The following is a 25,295-nucleotide window of genomic DNA, read 5'->3' as shown; positions in this document are numbered from 1 at the left end:
ATTCTCACTTTTCCTCATTCCATATTTCTTTGCCCTTCCCCTCAGTTCCTCCCCTTCCCCCTCTTTGGGATACACGAGGCATAACACAATAGTGCATTTCATTCCATTCTGAAAACTGTCTTCTGCTCAATTTGATCTAGTGAAGTGCACTTCTGTCAATATGGGAGATGGAGGTGGGCAGGAAGTAAAACCTGTAATTGCAAATGTCCTCTATATTCTTCCCTTTTCAGATCTCATCTCTTACACTTAAATTGTGGCTTTTTAACATTATAATCAAAAGGCATGTTTTCTTCCTTTGTGTTTGATGTAGAAGTTGTTGGGGTCAACTGCCACAGAACAACGTATCACATATCATTCTGCTACATCTCAGTATATACAAAGATGTCAGTATGATTCTGTGGTTTAGATACTTACCTGTAGGGACTGTGACCCACCCAGATCAATCACTTTCCAGCTATGTAACCTTGGGGGAGTTATCCACTTCTCTAAACCTCATTTTAACCATCTGTAATATGGGGATAATAATAGCAATTACTTCATGGTGTTGTTGGAACATGGAATAATCAATTCCTGGTATTTTGTAAGTGACACATAGGTAGAGGATTTAGAAATTTATTGTCCCAGAGAAGGAATAGTGAAGAAAGGAAGGATATGGGTATTTAGGAAAAGTTATTCATCAGCTTCTTTGAATAATTCCATCCTACTAGTCTTGGCAACCTGAATCCTGCGGTCTGTCCGAACAATTCAGTGGTTGAGGTTCTTGACAATTCAAGAATCCCCTAAGCAGCTAGCAGAATATTCTAATTTCCTTAGTTCTTTAATATTGATTAATGATTCAGTCATCTTCACAATTAAGATTTATTAAGTACTCCCATGATGCTTCTTGCAGGCGAGTATGAAATATAGCATACACTATGAAGTGGACATGAGGACAGTTCCTCATGAGTTTTCTCTCCTGTCTAGAGAATAAAACAAGAACATAAATGAACATTCGGTGGGTAGAACTGACACACTCTTTCCCCTACCATCCTAGAGTGAAAATTAATTTTCACAGTTATTTGACAAATCTAATAAACTCTTTTTTTCTATTTCATTAGAATATCATCAATTCTACTTCTAGCTTAAGAAACTAAGCCTTCTAAACTAGATATTTCCTTTGGGAATTAAACCACTAAAATGAACAACCATTTTGGGGCAGAAAACCTTTTTTTTTTCTCTTCAATTGTGTTGATTATGATTTTAAAGGCATGTCATCTAGTGAATTTCTCAGTTTCTCTTTGATCCTTATCTACCTGATGAATTCGGATGTCCCTAAAGATGAACATTAATGTTTGCTATGCTTTCCATGTTAGACATCTATTGGTTGATTTTGCTTCAAAGTAACTTAACTTCTTTGTAGTATTAAGTTACTCTAATTTCCTACCTCCCTGCCTTTTATTTTCCTCTGGAGAAAACCCTTCCAGGGCATGACCTAATGAATTCTGGTTCAGATTTCCATATGAATTTGAACCAAAGTGATTCTATAATTTGGTGGAGGGAACCTTCATTAAATACCTTAGCAAGGGAATTTTTACTGTTTCATACCAGACTAAAGTACTTTTCTTGACATATTGAAATTGAACTTCCAGCATTTATGAGAATATAAATTGCAGCAGCACATTGTAACAGTCATGAGTCCAGTAGAGCCTTAGGTCAAGGGTTTTTACTTTCTCTATAACCCCATTAAAAACAGCAGTGTTTCTAATTATTTTTCCTTTAAAAATTAGAAAAATATGTCCTGATCTCCAGAGAGATGTTATCTTCAGTTATTCCTATAATTTATATGGTTGCATGGGATATGTCTTCATAGTTTTTATTTGCACTTGACCAAAGTGCAAATTCAATTTTATAGGCTAATGAACCTTCTCTTTTAAAACCTGAATGTGATTTTCTAATTGAGAGAGTTAATTTTTGTTTCTCCTCTTTATTCCTGACCTCTCTGTCATCTTCTCACCCCAAAAGCTTCTTCCCTTCCCCACTCCTGCCTGCCCTGTTTTGGTATTTATTTATTTTGTATTCAGGAAAATTAACATACAATGTTATATTAGTTTCCGGTATACAATATAGCAATTAAATACAGTGATTAACCATTTCTGTACATTAGTGCTCTTCAAGATAAGTGTACTCTTAATCCCCTTTATCTGTTTTACTCCTCCCCCTACCCAGCTCCCTCTAGGCAACCACCAGTTTGTTCTCTGTGTTTAAGAGTGTATGGGGCGGGGAGTTGTCTCTTTTTCTTTGTTTGTTTGTTTCTTAAATTCCACACATGAGTGAAATCCTGTGGTATTTATCTTTCTCTCCCTGACTTAACATTATACCCTCTAGACCATCCATGTTGTTGTAGATGGCAAGATCTCATTCTTTTTTATGGCTCAGTGATATTCCATTGAATTCCATCAGAAGCTTCTTAACATCACAGTTTCAAAAGAAACTACTCCATTTTAACTGCAGGCCCCAAGCCATTTACTATTATTGTTCACATTATAGGTGTGCTGTATGCATCATCTGAAGTTAAATTTGACATTTTTTATGGCATTCCTGTACTCTGCAAATATAGTCACCAGTTACAGTACACCTGCAAGAGCTTCTAGCCCCTTTTACTTACCATCTTTGCAGGTTTCCTGAAGCAACGTACATGATTAAAAAACAAACTTGATGGCTAATTGGTAAGGCTTCCTCAGGACCCTGACATTTCTCCTACGAACCAGTTGGCTGAATCCAGGAGTTTGCTTTGAATTGCAAGAATAGACAATGCATAAACTTATTAAAATTCAGTGTGTATCTTATTTGTAGATGTCAACAGCTCCACTCATGGTATTTGGTGGTAGTCAAGAGAAACTGGCTATTTCAAGGATGACAGAATTCACTAAAGGCCAGAGAACATAGCTTGAAGCAGGGGGAAACAAGGTAGCACCCCGGAAGGGTCAAGAGGAAGGACGCGCAGTAGCAGTTGCTTACAGGAAGAGTCTGACCAGGGTATAGCCTTTTGCTCCCACGGTTGTTGTGAATCTAGCCCTCTTTTCATCTTTCTGTCTCTCATTCAGAAATGGAAGTCCCAGGCAAGAACATCCAGTTAGCTGAGGCTATGTAATGGGTGCACCCTGGTGCAGAGAGCGAGGAGAGGAAGAATCTGGCCTTTTTTTTTTCCCCCACAGGTTGCACACAATGGAAGATTCCCCACCTGAATTGGAAAGAAAATGGACTTGCAGATAGATACAGAATTTTTTGACATTTTATTTTTAAAAATTAAGATTTTTCTGGGACGTCCAGATGAAGCTGGAGAATCCCAACCCTATAACATTATCTGGGTCAGCTTGGAAAATAAAAATAACATTTCTAATTCCTAATATGTAAATTTAAGCTCATAGTAACTACTGAATAGGATTATTTTGAGATACTATTTATAATGCCTTAAAGGCAATAAGTACGTTGCATGCATTCAATTTAATGTACTTTTTCTGCTTTAGGCAACTTATGGTTTGATTGGTATGATTGTAATATTTTTAAAAGTTAATATTATCTTGCTGTATAATGATTCTGGTTCGCCTCTGTGCAATTTTAAAATAAATGATACAGTTTGATTTTTTTTTTTTTTTTTTTTTTTAAATCTTTAACAGACAGGCCAGCCTCAACGAAGCAGCCGAGAAGTATTATGATCTGGCGGCCAGACTGAGACCTAATGTAAGTACCTTCCTAATGGGAAACATTACTCAAAGGGATAGATTCACAGCATGTGATAGCTTTAGATACAGAAGCCTCATGATACTGGGCTTTTTCTCTCTGATCTCGTACTCTGAATACTCACTAAATGGCTAATTCAGCAATCCAATCTGCCAGGCTCAAGCTTCTTTTCTTTTTGCAGAGGGACAAATTGCTGTTTTCTAGCCTGTGTAGAGCACCGTGCGGTTTTATCATTTGAATACAGGTTTTAGCATTATCAAATACTTGGCATTTGGTCGGCTTTTAAAATGAGTTCCTTGAAAGTGTTTTTGCTGTGGTGTGAAATACCTAAGGACTTCCTAATATCATAAGCTTTTTTTGATCCTTACATACACTCAGACCTCGAGCTGTGCCTCTGCCTCTAACACAGTCCTCATTTCTAATAACCGTGCTTTTCAACTTTATCAAGTATGTTTTTATTAGAATTTTTCCCTGGGTAGTCACACTTCCATAAAGTGGGATGGATATAAATTAGATCATTACTGTTGAAATGGAGGAACCATTTATGAGAAAATAAGAACTGGTTTTATATCTGTCTTCTAAGCACTTTTTTATTCGCCGCACATCACTGACCTCCAGCGCCTTGTCTTTATTCTCATACGCGCGGCTCTGCATCGCCCTCCAACACTAAAACCTTCTCCCCTTCCTCTCTACATCTAGACTGTCTATTGAGAAATGTAATTTTGAGACAGTAATGAAAGTGCATGTGTGATGTGACTACAAATAGTGGGCTAAGTCTCATTTCTGTACAGTAACTCGTCCATTGGGCGAACATCTGTAAGTGCCTGCTTTGTGATGGGATACAGAGATTTCATTCCCTAAAAGACCACAGAATGGAGCAGAGAACCCTGAAGATAATCAGCTGGTTGAAATACAGTGTGGCAATTGCTACGCAGAGCTGTATATAGTCCTGCGGGAGCACAAAAAGGAGAATTAATGCTCCCAAAACCCAGCCCACAGGGGGGTAGCTTTTTTTTGTTTCCAGCACATACAACCACATGTAACCTTAGCTCTGAATGTCGGTGTCCCCAGTTTCATTAATTACGAGGTACTTAAAGAATTGGTGAGCTGTTTGCAACAGAAGACAATAATTTAATAGTTATAATGGTAAGAACAATAACAACCAAAATTTATCGAACACTGATTATGTGTCAGGCATCATGCTAAGTACTTCATGTGAATTCCCTCATTCATTTCTCAGAACAACCCACAGTACTTCTGTGGTCCCCATTCTGCCCAAGCCCAAGAAATTAATAACTCACTCAGTATCACAGTTGATAAGTGGGATCACATTGTAACCCAGGCCACTTTGTGCATAAGAGAAAGCTTGATGGGAAAAATGCAGTTGTATGGTAGGAAACGTAAGCCAGAAGACTAGGAAATGAAAATAATAATGGTCCTCTCCTTTATGTGTTCAGTAAATATTTACTGAGTACTTTTTAAGTTCCAAGCACCATTCCAGGCACTGGATACACAGAAGTGCACAAAATTGACCAGAGTCCCTGCCCGTTAGGAGCTCACAGTCTAGTGTGAGAAAATGAAGTAGAAAAATAAGTAAAGCATATATGGTATCAGACAGTGATAGGTGCTTTGGGGAAAAACAGATCAGGAAAAGGGATTTGAAAGGTGCAGGGGGACAGGCAGGAGGCATAGCTTTGTAAATGCCTGAGGTGGGCATCTTTGTATAGTATTTGTAATGGTTGAATATGAGATCTTTAATTTTTTAAAAAGATTTATTCTCGAGAGAGAAGCAGCACATGCACACACGTACGGGGGGATGGGGGGAAAGGGCAGAGGGGGAGGAACAGGAAGAGAGAGAAGCAGACTCCAAGCTGAGCATGGAGCCCAACTCACGGCTTGATCTCAAGACCCTGAGATTATGAGTTGAGCTGAAACCAAGAGTCGGATGCTTAACCGACTAACCACCCAGGCGCCCTGAGATCTTTAATTATTATATAACTTCATTGAAGGCAAGAATCAGGGTTTTTTTCTTTCCTTTTTTTTTTGTTCCCTTCATATTGATTAATATAATGCCTTTAATACACATAATAAATACAATGTTAAGTTCAACCCTTACTCATTGAGTATCAGTGTCACTTTTATTTAAGTAGTGATCAGATGGTCTTCTTCAGCACATAATAACGGATTAGTGAGAAAAGAGCTATCTGAGCAATCTGACTTGACCTAAAAAAAATGAAAAAGACACTGAGGCAACCCAGATTTAAGCCAGACTCATGAGATTGTTTATTTCAAATGGCTAGCCAAAAAGTTTCTTCATAAACATGCTGCAGACTGTTTTTGAAAAAAATGCATTTATTCAAATGCTACTTCCTTTATCTAGTGACAATAAATTAAGTATTTTATGGATTTGGATAAAATAGGAAGCTCAAATTTAACAATAAGTAAATGATGTTACAGTTGTGGGTCAACAGATGGGGTCTTTCCCTAATCTGTTTTATGAATTGTGTTTTGGTTTTCTGTATGTAATCTAGATAAGTAAGTCGCCACCATGGCAAGACTTGTAAAGACATTGGCAATAATAGAAGTTTGTGTTCTGAACCAAGAAGACCTCTTTAAACAGTAGCCCACGGAATGATTTATTAGTAGTTAGCATCCAATCCAAATTAAAGCATCCACCTAACATTTATCTTGATCATAGCTGTTCTTCCCTCTGTCCTAAGAACATTCTATGTTATTTCTGTGCTTTCACTGAATAAATTTCTGTTCGCTGCTTACAAAAGGACCTAGTAAACAAACCTCCTTTCCCCTTCTCCGTTTCAGTAGTTTCACTGTCTTTTCTATTTTGCTTGTCTACACAGTAATCTAATCTTATTTTTCAAACGGCATTTTCTTCTGTTGTTTGAATGTCCAGCTCTGATGATCGGGAGCCGTATGTGGGTGTTTTAGCAATGTTCATGTCGGACCCTGACTCTCCAAAGCAAGATATGTGGCTATAACCCTGTGTACTGCCACTTATTATCATCGTATTAAAAACATTGTTATTTGTGGAATATATTTCTCTCTTAATAAAAAAACCTATTCTGCTTCTTCAGTATGTCCCATAATGAATTTCTTTCTTTCTTTCTATTCTACAAAAGCCATATTTTTTTCATACATTTTGCTTTAAAATTGCTAATGGACTTCTTGAAATATTTTAAATACAAAGAATTCTAGTGATCAAATGCTAAAGTAATCAAAGTCTAAATTAGCAGGCATATATAATTTTCACTGTTAGATTATGGTATTGTCTCTTCATCAGGGATATTCAGTACATTGTCATTTACTAAATTGTATAGTTAGAGAAATATATTTGCTACTAAAATGGCACCATTACATTTTTAAATCCTATTTATTTGATTTTTTGGTGGGCAGGAGGGAATACTCTAACATTAAACCTCATACTACACTAAAACATTTTTATAAAGGGAAAACTCTTTACCAAAATTGCCATTTTTAAGTTTTTCCATTTTTAGTTTTTCATTTGTGTAAATAAAACTGATCTCTCTGTGGAGGTTACTTTAAAAAGATAACACTCTGTCTTCTGTCTCACTTGCGCACATCAAAAAATGCTGACTCTTAAGGACTAGAAGGAACATTTAAATGAAACAGTTTTGTTCCTCCTGTGGGAATTAAGCCAAATTCTGCATTAACTTATGGATTTTTAATTTTTTTTCTAATGTGATGAATGGGAAATTTGCATAATACAAAGTCACCCACTTGTACTTGGCTTTTAGCGAACTCTGAAAGTTAGAAAGGGGTAGTTACTAATGATCAGATCTATATATCTTGTATTTTTCTGGATGTAATTGTTTTTAGTCTGATTTCAGTTAATTTATTTTTTATCAAATCCTAGCTTTGTGTAAGACTCTATGCCAAGTGCAGTGGGATTTCAAAGTTACAAAAAACTAACCCTAACCTTGAGAAATGTACTATCTAAATATGGGGAGGCAGTGGAGGAGAGAACGCACGGGTCCAAATCCTCACCCTTCAAGGCAGTAAATAATGCCGTATAATAAGTACTTTGTGAGTGATAAAAGGTAGTGCTAGAAAAGTGTGCAGGAGAGAGAAATTACTTTGAGCTGGATTGGTCCTAGAAGGCATTAAGTCAGAGTAGGAAAGTTGGATAATCATGAAATGATAGAATGTTTATAGGCAAAGATTGTAGCAGGAGGAGGAGAAAAGAGAGAATTCTGGCAGGTAGAGACCTATGCATGAATGACAGCGAGCCAAGAAAACATGAACTAGGCTCAAGAAACAGTAAGCAGGTATAGTTTATATTGCCTGGGGTAAGGGGCAGAGAGGACAACTAGGGGAAGATAGAACTGGAAATGAAGATAAAACCAGATGAAAGTCACTGCATACCATACCAAGAATTAGGAGTTTGTATTCCAGAATTATGTTGAACAGGATGACATAATGAAATGATAGTTTAGGATAGCCGTTTAAATGATATAATGAAGAATGTGGGTTGTCTTTGGGAAAGTAGAGTTGTAAGACGCCACCTTGGGAAAACCAAATAAAAATTCATTGTAATGAATTTTTTTTTAATTATTTTTTATTATATTATGTTAGTCACCATACAGTACATCCCCGGTTTCCGATGTAAGGCTCGATGATTCATTAGTTGTGTATAACACCCAGTGCACCATGCAATACGTGCCCTCCTTACTACCCATCACCGGTCTATCCCATTCCCCCACCCTCCTCCCCATTGTAATGAATTTTGAGCAGAAGGTATGATCTGAAAGTACAGAAACACAGTGGAATGGAAAAGAGCATGCAGGGGAAATAAGATTATTTGATGGGATGCAAATAGGAAAATTAGTTGGCCTGATGGATGTTTTAAGATTTTGAATATAGGTAACTTGGAAAAAGAAAGACCCTAAATAGAAACAGGGCAGTCAGAGGAGTGTGTTTATTTCAAGGGGAAAAAACAAAAACAAAACAAAACAAACAACAACAACAACAACGTTAAGTTTGGACCGAGCAGATTCTGAGTGAGAGGTAGGGTATTATAATTGTCCATGGGACTTTCCTATCAAGTAGGCAGGTGGGGGAAAGGGCACAGCTAGGAATAGAGATATGGGAGTTATTTGCAAAAAGGAGATAGTGCTAAAGGAGTGGTTAAGATCACTGGGGAGAGATGTACAGAAGCAGAGAAGAGAGACGATTTCAAACCCCTGGGAATCTCTACATTTGGAATGTAGGCTATGAGACAATGATAGGACATAGAAATCAGTGTTACTGCGTAATTCTCACTGCTGCTAAAAGTAAAGGAAAACAAAGACTGAGAATGTCCGCTGACTTCAGAGAATAAGATGCCCTCGGCTACCTAGTACAGCTTTGTGCAGGTGATGTGGGCATAGATTTGTAATGTGTTGAGGAAATGGAGAAGTGGCAACAGAGTGTAAAATGATTCTGTAAGTAAGTTTGGAAGTGAATGAAAGAGACAAGGAAATAGCAAAGAAGTATTAAGTATAGATTTATCAAATATTAAAGGTAGGTGTTAAGAGATGTGTGTGTGTCTAAATATGAGATTAAGAATGTGTCCAAGTAGAGGAGAGAGCAAAGAAATACCAAAGATCTTCAAAGATCGTTTTCTCCCTAGGGACTGAAGAACCGAAAGTAGACTGAAGGAATAAAGGGGAAAAAAACAAAATTAGAAATAGAGGGGCATAGGCTGAAGTAGTAAATTACTTTTATCACAGTTACTTGCTTATCTGCTAATGCTGTTTGAAGAAGGAGAGAATTTGAGGTCAAAGACCTGTGAACAGCTATTATGCTGAGGTGCATAGTAGGTCATAATTGATATAGGTCTGGCGTATCTATATGCGGTAAATGCCAATGGAGTTACAGTTTTGTGAGGTATGTCATTAAGCCATTTGTCATTTTGTGATAATTTTATTTTTATTTATTTATTTTTAGTTTTTTAAGTAGGCTCCACTCCCAGTGTGGAGCCCAACACAGGGCTTGAACTCACGACCCCCGGATAAAGACCTGAGATGAATAACTGAGCTCTACATCTGAAACTAATGAAACACTATGTGTTAATTAATTGAATTTAAATGAAATAAGAAAAAAAGTGCACCTGAGCTGAGATCAGATGCCTCTTAAGCCACCCGGGTGCCCCCTTTTATGATAATTTTAAATGAAGTTCTGAAATCACCAAGAAATTACTTCTCATTTTGATTCAGCCTCTCTGACTTTTATGTTAGATGTTGTATTCAGAGATTTAGATCTCTAAGATGTATAGTATTTTATGAATGTTCTATCATGTGCAGTTATTATATATGAATTAAAGGGGAATCTGTTCCAAGGATCAGATTATCCAAAAGAAAATTACATATGTACATTATACCTTTCCTGGGCACTTAGAGCATAAAGTATTTCAAAGCGTTATTATAAAATCAAAGCCAGTATTAGCCATTTGGACTCTTTAGCAATGATTATATGTCAAAGATAAAATGAGAAGTACAGTATTCAAAGAAATGAGCTTCCTATATAAGAGTTGCAGCTGTGTTATGAGGTCGTCAACATATTCTACAATGTATTACTTTCAATTTGGACTACCGTTTTTATGGTAAGTGTGGTGGAGTGGGAGGAGGGGGAGAGGAGACGGCTATTCAGTGGAAATAACCACTAAGGCTGGGATGGGGGGGCAGTTAAGAATTCAGTATTTGGGCAGCACTGATGGAAGGGATAGAAAATATTACGAAAATAGCTGTTTATTGATGGGAGAGATATTCTCCCGCCCTAAATAGAACAAGAGACCATGAAATTAAGTTAAATATAGGACAGATTCAGATTTGACCATATAAGAGATTTTTTGGGCAAAATTACTGAGGTTGTCATTTTCTCGGGGGGCGGGGAAGGGACGGTTAATAATAATTTGCCTGGGAAGCAGTTAAACCACATTTCTGCTTGTAAGTGGAGGAAGAACCATATGGCCTCTTCCAAAAGTTTCCACAGGCTTCTGTGATGTCGGAAAATTATATACCATGTGTCTCTTGACTTTGAGACATTAATAATATGTGGATCTCAGAATCACCAGATTGACTTCATGAGTAAAATGTGCTTTAATATTACACATGTATTTCCCACTCTCACTAGTTATTTCAGTTTCAAATATGTCTCTACATTTTACAGTTAGAAAATGGAATGAGAGAAGTTGACAAACCCAGAATAAACTGGTTTCAATCAAGAGAGAAATTGCCATTAATTTTCCCCCACAATTTACCTGGTTTTATTAAATGAGCCTAGAGATATCATTGAAATGAGACTGGTTTATTCACAAGTATGCAATTAAGTCAACAAATACTTATTCTACTTCACTTCATAAACAGGCTTCATCACATTGATATGTATATTTATGCGCACATCAGGAGAAATACGATATCTAATTCTTGTCTAATTTCAGCAAGATAGATGCTCACTTCCCTGATAGCTTCAGCTTTGCCAAGATCAGTTTTAGTCCTGTCCCACCTGTGTCTGCCTTCAAACTCCTTTCCACTGTAGAGCTTCTTCCCCAGTCATTTATTTAGATGGGTGCAGCTCTTTTCATCTAACAAGTTACAAAGTCTAGTTTTGGATACATCTACCACTCTCTGCTTACGTTGTAGTGTGTTTCTTGTTGTACTTCTATTTTGAAAATGTTAGATAAACCAGAAAAAAAATGTATTTCTGAAGTGGTTGCTATTTTTTTTCTGTTCATTATCTTCTATAAGTCTCCATGCTTAGAAGACAAAGATGATTAGTAGAATCCACTTGATTACTAACTGTTGGTGTGGGATAGTTTTTGCCTAGCCTGGGACCATATAGTTGGGCTAAACCAAGCTGTATTTATAGTTTTTCCGTACTTGGGGCATTGTTATTCATTACAATCCACATGCAATCATCCTTAAACATTAGTTTTTGAATGTGTGTATATGCACTGTGTGTGCGTTTTGGAATCACAACCAGAAAAGGATGGGGTGGGGAGGAGGTGTGAGGCATGGGCAGGAACAGAAGTGGCTCTTGGCTATGAAGAAAATCAGCTTGAGCACTTTAGGTTGGGGAACATCAAAACCTCTGGGAAATTCCACTTAATTATGTTCTCTGATTCCAAGCATGTTTATTTTTACTCACATTTCTTTGTGGGGGTATCCTTTGCATGGATTTATAACTATAATTGTTTGAATTGTGGGACCACACACTAAAATTGCATTTAGTTCCTTCTCTTCAAGAGTAACTGGATTCCTGGGGTTTTCGGGAAAAATTCAGCTAATCTAACCACACTGGCCCACATTCCTACCTGGGAGTATCAGCTACGTGGACTGGGAGGTGCCACCATCAGAAGGATGTGCCCTTCCCCCACCCCAGTCATCGCATTCTTCATAATCCCCTTGGGTTATTTCGACAGCTGGTTTCCTCCATTTCTATTATCCTTTTAGGCATCTATGTTTCTGATCCTTGGCTGATCTCATGGGGCTGTGTTTTTCTAAATATATACTGAAACATTAACCAAAAGCTATGTTTGTGTATGAATTTTTATTCCCTCCCTCTTCTGATTTTCCTGTAACATCTCACCACCTTTTTTTGTTTGCTTATTTTTTCCTCTACGCCTAGCTCCTTGATATCTATCAGAACGCTGACATATGTATATCTGCAGATAAAACTGTATTATACTTTATCCTGAAGACAAGTAAAAGTTGGGCAGATCCTGAAAAATTAGTAAATTGGTAGATTAATTTCTTATGAAAGTCCTATGTCCTTGTTAAAGAAAAACGATTATTGACACTTTTTTTAAAGGGTAAGCAAGACTTTATTCAGGATTATTGTGATTAGTCACAATGGGGGAAGTTGGGGTTCCACCTCAAATACAGTAGAGACACTGGGAAACTTATAGCCAACAAGCGTGGGGGATGAAGAACTTGAGCAGATATCAAGGGTGGGGAGATTCTCACTAAGTGAACTTACCAGGATTTTTGCTATAGCTGGGCTAGGAGGCCTAACAGAAGCCCCAAGGACCAGGCCTAGTCAAAAAGAGGGCTCAGAGGAGCCTGTCTCTTTTTGGTCAAGGAGCGACGTTTTCATCCTGGATGACATTATTCTCCCTGACTGAGCTGTTATAAATGCTAAATTTCCTATCACTGGATAATATCAGAATCAAGAGCTTCTCTTTATCACTTGAGAAGAATTTATTTAAATATATTGCTGTAACATAATCTTTGTTAACAAGTAGTAGAATAGGACTGAAAAGAGTGACATCTTTAAGAGGGGGAAAATGTGTATGCTACACAATTTTTCAGTCTTTGTCTTATAATCATCTGTTATTTCCTTGAATATCAAATGCCAACAAATGGCCATGGTGATACTCAAGAGTTTTAGAAACGACCCTGAACCCACATTATGGTTACATCAAAAACAAAAACTGTAGAGAATTCAGTTTCTTAAGAATAGGAGATTTGTATTTGACCAACTCTCTCATTGTTCCTCTCTGGTTTTCACCTCCATTTTTTTGTTTTCACTTTCTTAAATGGTCTCCACTGAAATAACACCGAGAAATGCCGCTTAACAACATACGCACATTTTCTTTTTGAAGAATAAGTGGCAAGTTATAGAGGGCAAACGTGGTGTCATGAGAGATCTGTGGTAGAGTTGAAGTGGTCACACAGTTACTAAATTGGTTTCACCTGAAAAGTAACTTGCTCAGTTTAGGAATGCTGAATTTTAAAGATAAGCACTTTTGAAAAAAATTGTTAAAATGATTTACCAAATGATATATATAAGCTACTTCTAACAATTCATGACTAAGAAACAATTAAGTGTTTAGATTACCGGCAGAAATAATCAATTGTGTTTTTGAAAGTGTGATATGGTAGATCTCAACAAGTTCAAGACTGGGTGTTAAACATTATTACTACCTCTATCCATCACTTTTTTTTTTCTTATTGCTCAATCTAAGGTACTCTATCCTTATCTACTTAAGTATTTGATCAATGAAGAGACAGCCAAATCCTCCTCATGGAATATGTTGTTTGTTTTTTTTTAAAGATCTTATTTATTTATTTGACAGAGATAGCAAGAGAGGGAACACAAGCAGGGGGAGTGAGAAGGGGAGAAGCAGACTCTCCACTGAGCAGGGAGCCCTGTTTGGGGCTGGAGCCCAACTCGGGGCTCGATCCCAGGTCCCTGGGATCATCACCTGAGCCGAAGGCCGAGCTTAACTGACTGAGCCACCCAGGTGCCTCACATGAAATCTGTTCTTACACCAATTTATTTCTTGATTCCACTTGTAATTTTCATTGCTCGTTTATATAAGAATACTAATAAAACCCACTAAAACACCTAAAAATCCTCAATATATTATAATTTAGTTTTCTGTGTGACACATTCTCTCTCTTAAATATATAGTGTGTTTTCACTATAACTCCAGAAACCAATGATTGTTTTCTCTTTTTCTTAACAAGTTTCAACTATCTTTTCCCAAAGGGTTATACTGTATTGTTAAATTTTTGTAATCATAGGGGTTTTTTTAAGATTTTTTTTTATTATTTATTCACTTAGAGAAAGAGACAGTGCAAGTGGGGGAAAGGGCAGAGAGAGAATCTCAAGCAGACTCCATGCTGAGCACAGAGCCCAACACAGGGCTTAATCTCAGGACGGTGAGATTATGACCTGAGCCGAAACCAAGAGTCAGCTGCTTAACTGACTGTGCCACCCAGGTGCCCCTAATCACAGGCTTCTTATTTCATTGGTTGTGTTTTCACTTGTCATCACAACTGTGCTATCAAATATCAGTAAATCAGACCCGCAATAATAAATAAATCCATAATAGGGGTTGATACTTCTTCATTCATGATTAGATGCATTTTAAAGTGATACCAGACATTACAAAAAGCTATTCAGAAAAATATCAGTATGAAACTAATAAAAGACCAAAGGATTTTTATAATGCATTTCTGTAGGTCACTCTACTTAAATTCAAAATACATGAACATCTATTTTAATTTTTTATGAAGAGATTCCTATTAAGAATTTATAACTTCTCACCTAAATTCAGTTCCTTGTCTCTACTTTATTTTTTTATTTTTTATTTTTTTCCCGATGTAAGGCTCGATGATTCATTAGTTGTGTATAACACCCAGTGCACCATGCAATACGTGCCCTCCTTACTACCCATCACCGGTCTATCCCATTCCCCCACCCCCCTCCCCTCTGAAGTCCTCAGTTTGTTTCTCATAGTCCATAGTCTCTCATGTTTCATTCCCCCTTCTGATTACCCCCCCTTTCTTTATCCCTTTCTTCCCCTACCGATCATCCTAGTTCTTATGTTCCATAGATGAGAGAAATCATATGAGAGTTGTCTTTCTCTGCTTGACTTATTTCATTTAGCATTATCTCCTCCAGTGCCGTCCATGTTGTAGCAAATGTTGAGAACTCGTTCTTTCTGATAGCTGAGTAATATTCCATTGTATATATGGACCACAACTTCTTAATCCAGTCATCTGTTGAAGGGCATCTCGGCTCCTTCCACGATTTAGCTATTGTGGACATTGCTGCTATGAACATTGGGGTGCATATGGCCCTTCTTTTCACTACGTCTGTATCTTTGGGGTAAATACCCAGTAGTGCAATGGCTGGATCATAGGGTAGCTCAATTTTTAACTTTTTAAGGGACCTCCACACTGTTTTCCAGAGTGGCTGTACCAACTTGCATTCCCACCAACAATGTAGGAGGGATCCCCTTTCTCCACATCCTCTCCAACAATTGTTGTTTCTTGCCTTGTCTATTTTTGCCATTCTAACTGGCGTAAGGTGGTATCTCAGTGTGGTTTTGATTTGAATTTCCTTGATGGCTAATGATTTTGAACATTTTTTCATGTGTCTGTTAGCCATTTGTATGTCTTCATTGGAAAAGTGTCTGTTCATATCTTCTGCCCATTTTTTGATTTGTTTATTTGTTTCTCGTGTATTGAGTTTGAGAAGTTCTTTGTAGATCTTGGATACCAGTCCTTTATCTGTAGTGTCATTTGCAAATATATTCTCCCATTCCGTGGGCTGCCTCTTAGTTTTTCTGACTGTTTCCTTGGCTGTGCAGAAACTTTTAATCTTGATGAAGTCCCACAGGTTCATTTTATCTTTTGTTTCTCTTGCCTTTGGGGATGTGTCATGAAAAAGGTTGCTTTGGCCGATGTCGTAGAGGTTGTTGCCTATGTTCTCCTCTAGAATTTTGATGGATTCCTGTCTCACATCGAGGTCTTTCATCCATTTGGAGTTTATTTTTGTGTATGGTGTGAGATAGTGGTCAAGTTTCATTCTTTTGCATGTAGCTGTCCAATTTTCCCAGCACCATTTATTGAAGAGACTGTCTTTTTCCCACCGGATGTTTTTTCCTGTTTTATCAAATATTAGTTGCCCAAAGAGCCGAGGGTCCATTTCTGGGCTCTCTATTCTGTTCCATTGGTCTATGTGTCTGTTTTTGTGCCAGTAAAAAATATGGAACGCTTCACGAATTTGCGTGTTATCCTTGCGCAGGGGCCATGCTAATCTTCTCTGTATCGTTCCACCTTGTCTCTACTTTAATATCTCATTTTTTGATACAGCATTATTAAGCTGATTCTATGCTTAATGCTACTTAATTAAGCATTAAGTAGATTCCTCAAGACTTAGGGATGGAATTATTTTGCTACCCAAGAATTATGCACTTTAATTAGTCTTAGAAATGTTTACTGGACACACATGCATATGCTGAGTTTTCTCTTCATTAAATAATATGACATTATCATTTTATTTTACAGTATGCTGATTGACACAGTAACTCCCAAACATTTGCTACATGTAGAGGTCTTTTATGGAGAGCAGATGATGGATTATACCCTAAGCACTGTACTATCACATCATTGCTTTAAACCCATTATTTAGGGGTACCTGGGTGGCTCAGTTCATTAAGCATTTGGCTTCGGCTTAGGTCATGATCTCAGGGTTCTGGGATTGAGCCCCACATCGGGGTCCCTGCTCAGCGGAGAGCCTGCTTCTCCTTTACCCTCTGCTGCTCCCCCTGCTTTTGCTCTCTCTCTCTCCCTCTCTTTCTCAGCCAAATAAACAAATAAAATCTTTAAAAGCATTATTTACATTTGAATGTATATAAAATGGGTCTCCATGTTTGGAAGTTGGGTACTTTTTCACATATGCCTAATGATGTAAAAAGAAAAAAAAGAGCATTTACCTAAATATGAATAATATTGAGAGGTTTAAAAGTTGGTAACTATTCTAGGTCCCTATTTCTAGGTAGATGTCTATTAATTATTTGAAAATTTTGTCTAACTTGGGCACGGGAAAAGTGTCTTTTTTTTTCAATCAGAAAATGTCAAGGGGCACCTGGGTGGCGCAGTTGTTAAGCGTCTGCCTTCAGCTCAGGGCGTGATCCCAGCGTTCTGGGATCGAGCCCCACATCAGGCTCCTCTGCTAAGAGCCTGCTTCTTCCTCTCCCACTCCCCCTGCTTGTGTTCCCTCTCTCGCTGGCTGTCTCTCTCTGTCAAATAAATAAATAAATCTTAAAAAAAAAAAAAAAATGTCAGCCCAACAACATCTCTACTGGTTAAACATTCAAAAGTTCTACCACGTTTTTACAGATGGGGATACTGAGGCAGGATAGATAACTTGTCCAGGATACCACAGCTTGTGGTAGAGCCAGAATACGAAGCCTGGCAGTCTAGTTTCAGAACCTGTGTTCTTAACTTTCTGATTCTTTTATAAGATTGCCTACCAACAATTCAATATCGATCACAAATAAAACCTCAGACACCGAAATCAAAGGACAGTTCTTATTTAAAACGTGGTGATTCAAATTGTCTAGAATGTTTGTGGACTAATCATTTTGAGGAGAAGTGTTGTTTAGCAAAATTGACAAATTCTTAAGGATAATTCATAGACCCTTGAACATATACTTGTATCCACCCCACTTCACATGGTCTGTCGATCCCAGTTGGAGAAACCCTAGAGAAGTAAAATGGTACAGACTTTAAATGTAGAGAAGCAGAGTGCCTATTGTATGTCAGTTTCTAACATAGGCTCCAGGGATAGAATGAGAAACGAAGACCTTGTGATTGCTGCCCTCTCAGACATGTAGCATTTGTAGGCGTAGCATTTAATTGTTCCTTAATTTTTTTCGTGAGTGGTTTATCTAGGTTGTGAGGCTTGAAAGTTTGCATCTTCTACACCTTAAACAATAATGCCTAACAATGCATGAACTCAATCACCTTGTCATGTTGTTGTGTTGAAAGCCTATTTAGGGACTTCAAGAAACATAGCAGACAAATTACTATTTTGTATTGCTTGAAATGTATTGATTACTTTGCCCTTGACTGGTTCATACAATCACAGTAAATGTGCCGCTCGTTTTCTCATAAAGAAAATTTATTTCCTTTTCTTTAATACGTCCTTAGAAAATTTGAAGCAAGCAAAATGATTTAGTAAATGTTGTTTTAGGACTTGGAAGGCCACTTGGGACAATAGGTTCTTACTTACTTGGCAGTTTCTTTGGGAAGTTTTGCTATTACTGAATTTGTTTTTAAAATAAGAATTGTGGTAGAATGACATGGGTGCATCGTATCAGATTTTATTTCTACTATATATGCTTATTATGATCTGGAGATATATTTGAGAAAAACTTCGTATATTAAGGTTATTGTGATTTCATGTCCAGTAAAAAAATGTTTAAATACATAGGAATCTAAAATTTCCCTATGGATAAATAAACCATGAGAGACTGTGGACTCCAGGAAACAAACTGAGGGTTTTAGAGCGGTGGGGGGTGGAGGGATGGGCTAGCCAGGTGATGGGTATTAAGGAGGGCACATATTGCATGGAGCACTGGGTGTTATACGCAAACAATGAATCATGGAACATTACATCAAAAACTAAGGATGTACTGTATGGTGACTAACATAAGATAATGAAATAAATCAATCAAGCAAGCAATATACATTCTTTTAAAAAAAGTATTCCTTGAAAAGAAAAAAATAACCTCCTTAGAAATATGCTACGTTGATTGTAGGTTTTCAAACTGTTTGATTACATTATATTAATAGAGTATTACAGCAAAAAGCTTTTATTAATTTAGAATTGATCTTTTAGTCCTTACTATTTAACTAATTTTAGTACTTTTCTCATATATCTAAACTGAAGTAGCTGGATATGGTGAAGACGTTTATATAGGAACTACTGCATGAAGATATTATACGACTCTGTTCTTTATAAAACTTGGATTGAGTTTTTAATTGTTTTAATGGAAATGTATTCCCTTTTCAAACGTGTGCATGCTTTAGCACTACATGTGCATTCTAGAACATGCTAAGCTCTGGGAATAACCAGAGCTCTGTCAGATGGGTGTTGGTATGAGCCTCAGGACAAGTCAGGGTCCCTTGGTGAAGGCAAGAATACTGACAAAGCACCATGATACTTACCATCACTGAAGTTTGCCCATCAAAGAACAATTCATTATTGCAAGTTTTGAAGGCCTATGTTGAACAAAAAGTTTTGATAAAATAACAGTCCTTGGTGTAGTATAGACAATGCTTTTCAAACATTTATCAATTTTTAAAATTTAAATATGTTAGGAATAGGCACAGTTTAGCCATTACGTATTGTATTTCAAAAGTATAAAGCTTAATAATGGGTATATATTTCAGGTATATTAACAGCATCAAAATTTAGTAAATGCTTAGACGTCAGCTGTATTCTGCTCATGATATGGCAGCAGTTAAAAACAAAAACAAAAACAAGTTGTATACTTCACTGTTTTCAGAAGAGCTAGCAGTTTGCAGGGAACTCCTATTGAAATCATGTCTTATTCACATACCCCGGGAGGCAACATAGCTTTGGCAGTTTGGGGTCCGGAATCAAATGGTGTGTTTACTAAATTAGGCTTCCCCACCTCTGGCCCTAGGATCTTGGATACGTTGCTTACATCCCTAACCTTCATATGCTCACTCTGTAAATGGAGGTAATAACAAACACCTCGGAGGGTTTGTTATGGAACTTCACAGTACACATAAAACACTTAGAATGCTGCGTGATCCGTAGGAAGTGCTAAATTATTTACATTACAAGAATATGTCTATGTATTCTTAACATAGAATAAATTTAAATTAAAGAAGTCAGTTCCACTTGCCAGGCTCTGTAGACAATGAGCAGAGTGGTGTTGCCCACTCAGGCTCAAGCACGCTCTTTCCTCAGGACATTTATCCTCACTCTTCCCTGCAGCTCTCATGCTTTTCCTCCAGATAGTAGCATCCCTTGTTCAAGTGTTATCTTAAATACCTGCTCAGATAGTATCTTCTATCAGGGAGACTTCCCTTCCTGCCCAGTATGAGACACTCCTGTACCCCAACATGCCCTATCTCTTTTATCCTGCTGTAATTTTTTTTCCCCTTGGCGCTTATCATCATGTACAGTCTATGTATTTCCTTTTCTGTTTGCATTATCTGCCTCCGCTCTCTAGAACGTGAGCTCTGTGATGACAGGGACTTCATTCTCTGTACCTTGCTTTCCCCAGTATGTAAAGTAGTGCCTGGAACACAGTTGGTGCTCAGTCAATATTGTGAAGGAATTCACGCGAGGCTTCTGTGCTCTCAGTCTGTGCTGGCTTCCCGTCCTTTCGTATTGTGGCCGTCTCACAGCAAGGAGTGTGGTTTCTAGTGTTTTAAATGTGTTGTGCACCCCCTTCCCTTCCCCCAGTAAAACTTGGCCTCTCAGTGCCAGCCAACCACAGCATGGACTGCTCAGCACAAAACACGTTGGTCTTTTACAATGCTGGAAATCAAACCAAAACACAGCCACACTGACTGCCAAGAACACATTGAGAGGCTGTACAGTAGCTGAAGAGCCATTTGAGTGATTTTTAAGAGATTTTCAAGGATTATGTTGAGTTTTAACTCTCAGTGAACGTGCTAACTTGAAATCTTCTCTCCCGATCCCTGACCTGCATCCCCCTGGGTCTCTTGGTTCACTCAGTCTCTCTTCTGGAGTATCGGGGGACAGTGATCACAGTGAACGGGGAGCTCTCATGTGAAATGAATTCATACTCTCATGAAATTCAGAATCGCTCAGGTAGTTGGGTCTCTTACTAAGTCTTCATACATTCAGATTCTAAAAACTCAGCCCGTTGTAGAAGTGACAACAAATCTAATAGAATGAACATATATAAACCTTCGGGACAGCTGCTACAGAGCTCTGTATTCTCAATAAAATACATTTGCTATTTATTATCTAGAAAGCAGTTTAACTCTTAAACTTCTTTCTTGGGCCTGATGGCAGGCATACTTCACAGGCCTCACATGACTCTGAAAAACACAAAGTAAATCATGAGGTGGAAGCTGATTTTATGAACCCATTCAGACTTGCCTGAAAACTTGCCCCTGGTTTTTGAAAAATTGACCCATAAAAGGGCATACCTCCCTCCCAACAGGCAATTCACCCTGTAAAAGATTTCTTTTTAAAAAATGACGGAAATATTGCAATGCTCAAAATAAGAGTACGTGAGAAAATTTAGGATATGAATAAGGAGGGAAGAAGTTTTCCTCCCCATTAGTCAAGTTTATGAGGGACAAAATCCCTACATTTAGTTCCCTGTGCTCTTGTCTCTGGGTGACTGGTTTCCTCCCACAATGGGAGGAAAACACGAGTGGGAAGGAAGTGACAAGAACAGCAGGGGAGGCACCTTTCCCCGAGAGGGAATGTGCCCCAGGGAGCTGACATGACAAGCCATGTGAGTTTGCATCAGCCATGAGAGAGAAAAGCCATAGTCTCTAACAGAGAAGTATGCACTTTAAGAAACCTGACTGTGGTCAAGAAGTAATTTTAAGGATGAAAATAACAAATTAGCTCAACTAGTATGCATACTTTCTAGGGAGAGTGTCTTTTTCCAGACTTTTTCTGCCTTTAATGTGGCCAGCCTGGTGGTGAGTTTGTTGGGTCAGAAGCAAGGGCCCAAGTGCTAACTGCGCCTGCTCTGTGGGGTTTGGTTGTGATGTTTTATTTTCTAGGGGTCATTGAAACAACACCCCATCCCTGGAAAAGAGCACTCAATTTTAGCCTCCTCTACAATTTACATTTGTTATTTGTTCTCCCGCGAGTGACACTGATTGAAGAAGACTAAAGTAAGGGGGTAGGGATCAGGGAATATGGTTACATTTTTTTTAAATTATGCCTTTGAGAAAATGTCTTAATGGAGTTAGTATTTGACCACATTTCCCCCAACAGATAAGGTTTGCCAAGCATTATCATTTATCTACCTTACCTTTTTCTCATAGCTTTTTTATTTGACACAGGAAGAGCATAGTTTTTAAATTATGGTCACAACTAGTTGCCATCATGCTACAAACAATATGACATCCTAGATTTCTCTTTGGGACTTCATTTGTTGTTTGAAACCCTATTCATAAAACAGTGGGAAAATAGTGGTATGCATTTATTTGAATTAAGAGGAATGTTTCATATGCCTTGAAAATATTGCCCTCTGTGTCTATCAAAAATAAAGTGGCATGGTATAGAATTGTTGAATCACTATATTGTATACCTGAAACCAACATAACACTGTATGTTAACTGTAGTGGAATTAAAATAAAAAAAACTTAACAAAGAAAAAAAAGTGGCATGAAAAATAGAACCCACAGAAAGAAAATAACATTTTAGAAATTAACCATCTGTTTGAGCTCAATTAACAAAAGATCCTGCAAGGCCTCCCTTAACATGATATTCCTGAACTGTTCCTGGAAACAACAGGGTGAATTTACTATCCAATTAAAACTGATAAGAAAGTTGGCTTTGACATTCATTAAATAAACCCAAGATTCTACATCCACTCTGGGACTCTTTGTTTTAAGTTATCTATAATTATCTTGCTTACAATCAATGCTAATAAATTTTCTACCACAGTAAAGGCAATGGTGGTACAGTTCTATTAGTTACTGTTTTTTTTTTTTTTAAATCTATGTGCTACCATTGACCTTGAGCCCAAACGTTATTTGTTGAGAATAAAAATACTAGTCTTGCCTTTGTGTAATACAATGGGTCTCAGTTCTAGCATTAGAATTGCCAAAGGAGCTTTTGTAATGTACTGAACCCTGGGTCTTACCAGATACTCTGATTTTAATTGGTCAAAATGGAGCTCATCATCCTAGTTTTTAAAGTTCCCCAGGCGATTCTAATGTGTAGTAAGATTGTGGACCACTAGTTTAAAGGCCGTTCTGTTCCTGATTGGCTTTGCTTCCATCAGTCAGTTGCAGCTAAGCCATTTACTATGTGATCTTGGGTTTGTATTTTAACCTCTCTTTCAATTTCCTTTTCTGTCGGATAGGGCACTAATAGTGCATGAATCATAAAATCATTTTGAGAATCCAGTGAGTTACTGAATTTTAAGAATTTAAAATAGTGCCTGAAACATAAGTGTGCAATACAGATTAGCTGTCATCAGCATTATCATCTCAGGTTTTAAAATCCAATGATAATAATCAGGCTTTGGATTGCTTCCTTATGTATACTTCCTAACTTGAGCTCTTCTAAAACATCTGCGCATTTGTGCTTTCACTATACAAGTGTACCTTATTTTATTACCCTTTACTTTATTGTACTCTGCCATTTTTACAAATGGAAAGTCTGTGGCAACCGTGCATCAAGAAAGTCTGTTGGCGCCATTTTTCCAATAGCATTTGTTCAATTCATGCCTCTGTGTCACATTATGGTAGTTCTCACAATATTTCAGACATTTTCTTTATTTTTTTTATGGTTACCTGTGTCTGTGACCTTTGATTTTTACTATTGCAATTGTTTTGGGGCTCCATAAACTGTGCCCATGTGAGATGGCGAACTTAATAAATGTATGTGTTCTGACTGCTCCACTGACTGACCATTCTTCCACGTCTCGCTCTCCTTAGCCTGTTTTCTGAGACAGCACAATATTGAAATGAGGCCAATTAATAACTCCATAGTAGTCTTCAAGTGTTCAAGTGAAAGGAAGAGGCACACATCTCTCACTTTAAATGAAAAGCTAAGAATAATTAAGTATAGTATAGATAGGTAGGTAGGTAGATAGATTTCTGTTATATATATTGGAAACTTGTTGAAAGCCTCTGAAATCAGTTGGAAGCTAGGTTTCTTGATGAGTTAACTAGGTTGTGAATGCAAAGGAAAAGTTGCTGAAGGATATTAAAAGCACTACTCCAGTGAACACAAATGATAAGAAAGTGAAACAGCCTTATTGCTGATGTGGAGATAGTTCTAGTGGTCTGGAGAGAAGATCAGAGCAGCCACAGCATTCCCTTAGGCCAAAGCCTAATCCAGAGTAAGGCCCTCACTCTCTTCAATTCTCTGAAGGCTAAGAGAGGTGAGGAAGCTGCAGAAGAAAAGCTTGAAGGTGGCAGAGGTTTGATTATGGGGTTTAAGGAAAGAATCTGTCTCCTGGTCATGAAAGTGCAAGGTGAAGCAGCAAGTGCTGATGTAAAAGTTGGAACAAGTTTTCCGGAAGATCTAGCTAAGATAGTTGATGAAGGTAGGCTACCGTAAACAACAAACTTGTTGTGTGATGAAACAGCCCTGTTGGAAGGAGATGCCATCTAGGGCTTTCATAGCTAGAGAAGAGAAGTCGAGGTTAGGGGGTAATGCAGCTGGTGATCTGTAGTAGCCAGTGTTCATTGAGCATTAGGAAAATCCTAGGGTCATCAAGAGTTATGCTAAGATATTTTGCCTGTGCTCTATGAATGGAACAACAACCTGGATGACAGCACATTTGTTTATAATATGTAGGCCTGCAGTTGGGATCTGCTTGGGGAAAAAAAAAATTTCTCTCACAATATTACTGCTCACTGATAATGCACCTGACCACCCAAGAGCTCTGGTGGAGATGTGCAGTGAGGATAGTGTTGTTTTCATAACTGCTAACACAGCATCCATTCTGCAGCCTGTGAATCAAGGAGTAATTTCAATTTTCAAGTCTTATTATTTAGGAAGCACATTCTGTAAGGCTGTAGTTGCCATAGATAGTGAGTCCTCCGATGGGTCTGAGAAACGTACATTAAAAACTTTGTGGAGAGGATTTACCATTCTAAATACCATTCAGAGCACTTGTGAATCATGGAAAGAGGTCAAAATGTCACCATTAGTGGGTGTTTGGAAAAAGTTGATTTCAATCCTCAGAGCTGACTTTGAGGGGTTCAAGGCTTTAGTGGAGGAGGTAACTAGAGATGTGGTGGACATAGCAGGAAAACTAAAATTAGAAGTAGAACCTGAAGACGTAACCGAATTGTGGCAATCTCACGACATAAGTTGAGTGGATGAGGAGTTGCTTCTTATGGGTGAACAAAGAAAGCGGTTGCTTGAGATGGCATCTACTCCTGATGAAGATGCTGTGGAGATTGTTGAAATGGCAACAAAGTATTTAGAATATTGCATAATAACCTTAGTAGATAAAACAGTGGCACTGTTTTGAGAGCATTGACTCAAATATTCAAAGAAGTTCCACTGTGGGTAAAATGCTATCACACAGCATCGCATGGTAC

At 37.8% G+C, this 25,295-nt stretch overlaps 1 protein-coding gene and 1 pseudogene across 3 annotated transcripts in view; one reads left to right on the top strand and one right to left on the bottom strand.

The window, feature by feature from the left end:
• TMTC2 (transmembrane O-mannosyltransferase targeting cadherins 2) overlaps positions 1-25,295 on the top strand; it is a 769,045-nt gene that overhangs the window by 328,159 nt on the left and 415,591 nt on the right. For all 3 annotated transcript variants that reach the window (XR_003316605.4, XM_026499950.4, XM_048218182.2), the window contains exon 11: positions 3,657-3,720. Coding sequence is in view for 2 of the 3 variants with exons in the window: in XM_026499950.4 (XP_026355735.1) it covers positions 3,657-3,720 (64 nt within the window). In the remaining variant the exon portion in view is untranslated. The remainder of the gene's footprint in view (positions 1-3,656; positions 3,721-25,295) is intronic.
• Positions 16,231-16,323, bottom strand: LOC113256476 (U6 spliceosomal RNA; annotated as a pseudogene).

Source organism: Ursus arctos, unplaced genomic scaffold (genome assembly GCF_023065955.2).
Source record: "Ursus arctos isolate Adak ecotype North America unplaced genomic scaffold, UrsArc2.0 scaffold_21, whole genome shotgun sequence".
In the NCBI taxonomy this organism is placed as follows: Eukaryota; Metazoa; Chordata; class Mammalia; order Carnivora; family Ursidae; genus Ursus; species Ursus arctos.
This window is presented reverse-complemented; position numbering and strand designations above follow the sequence as displayed.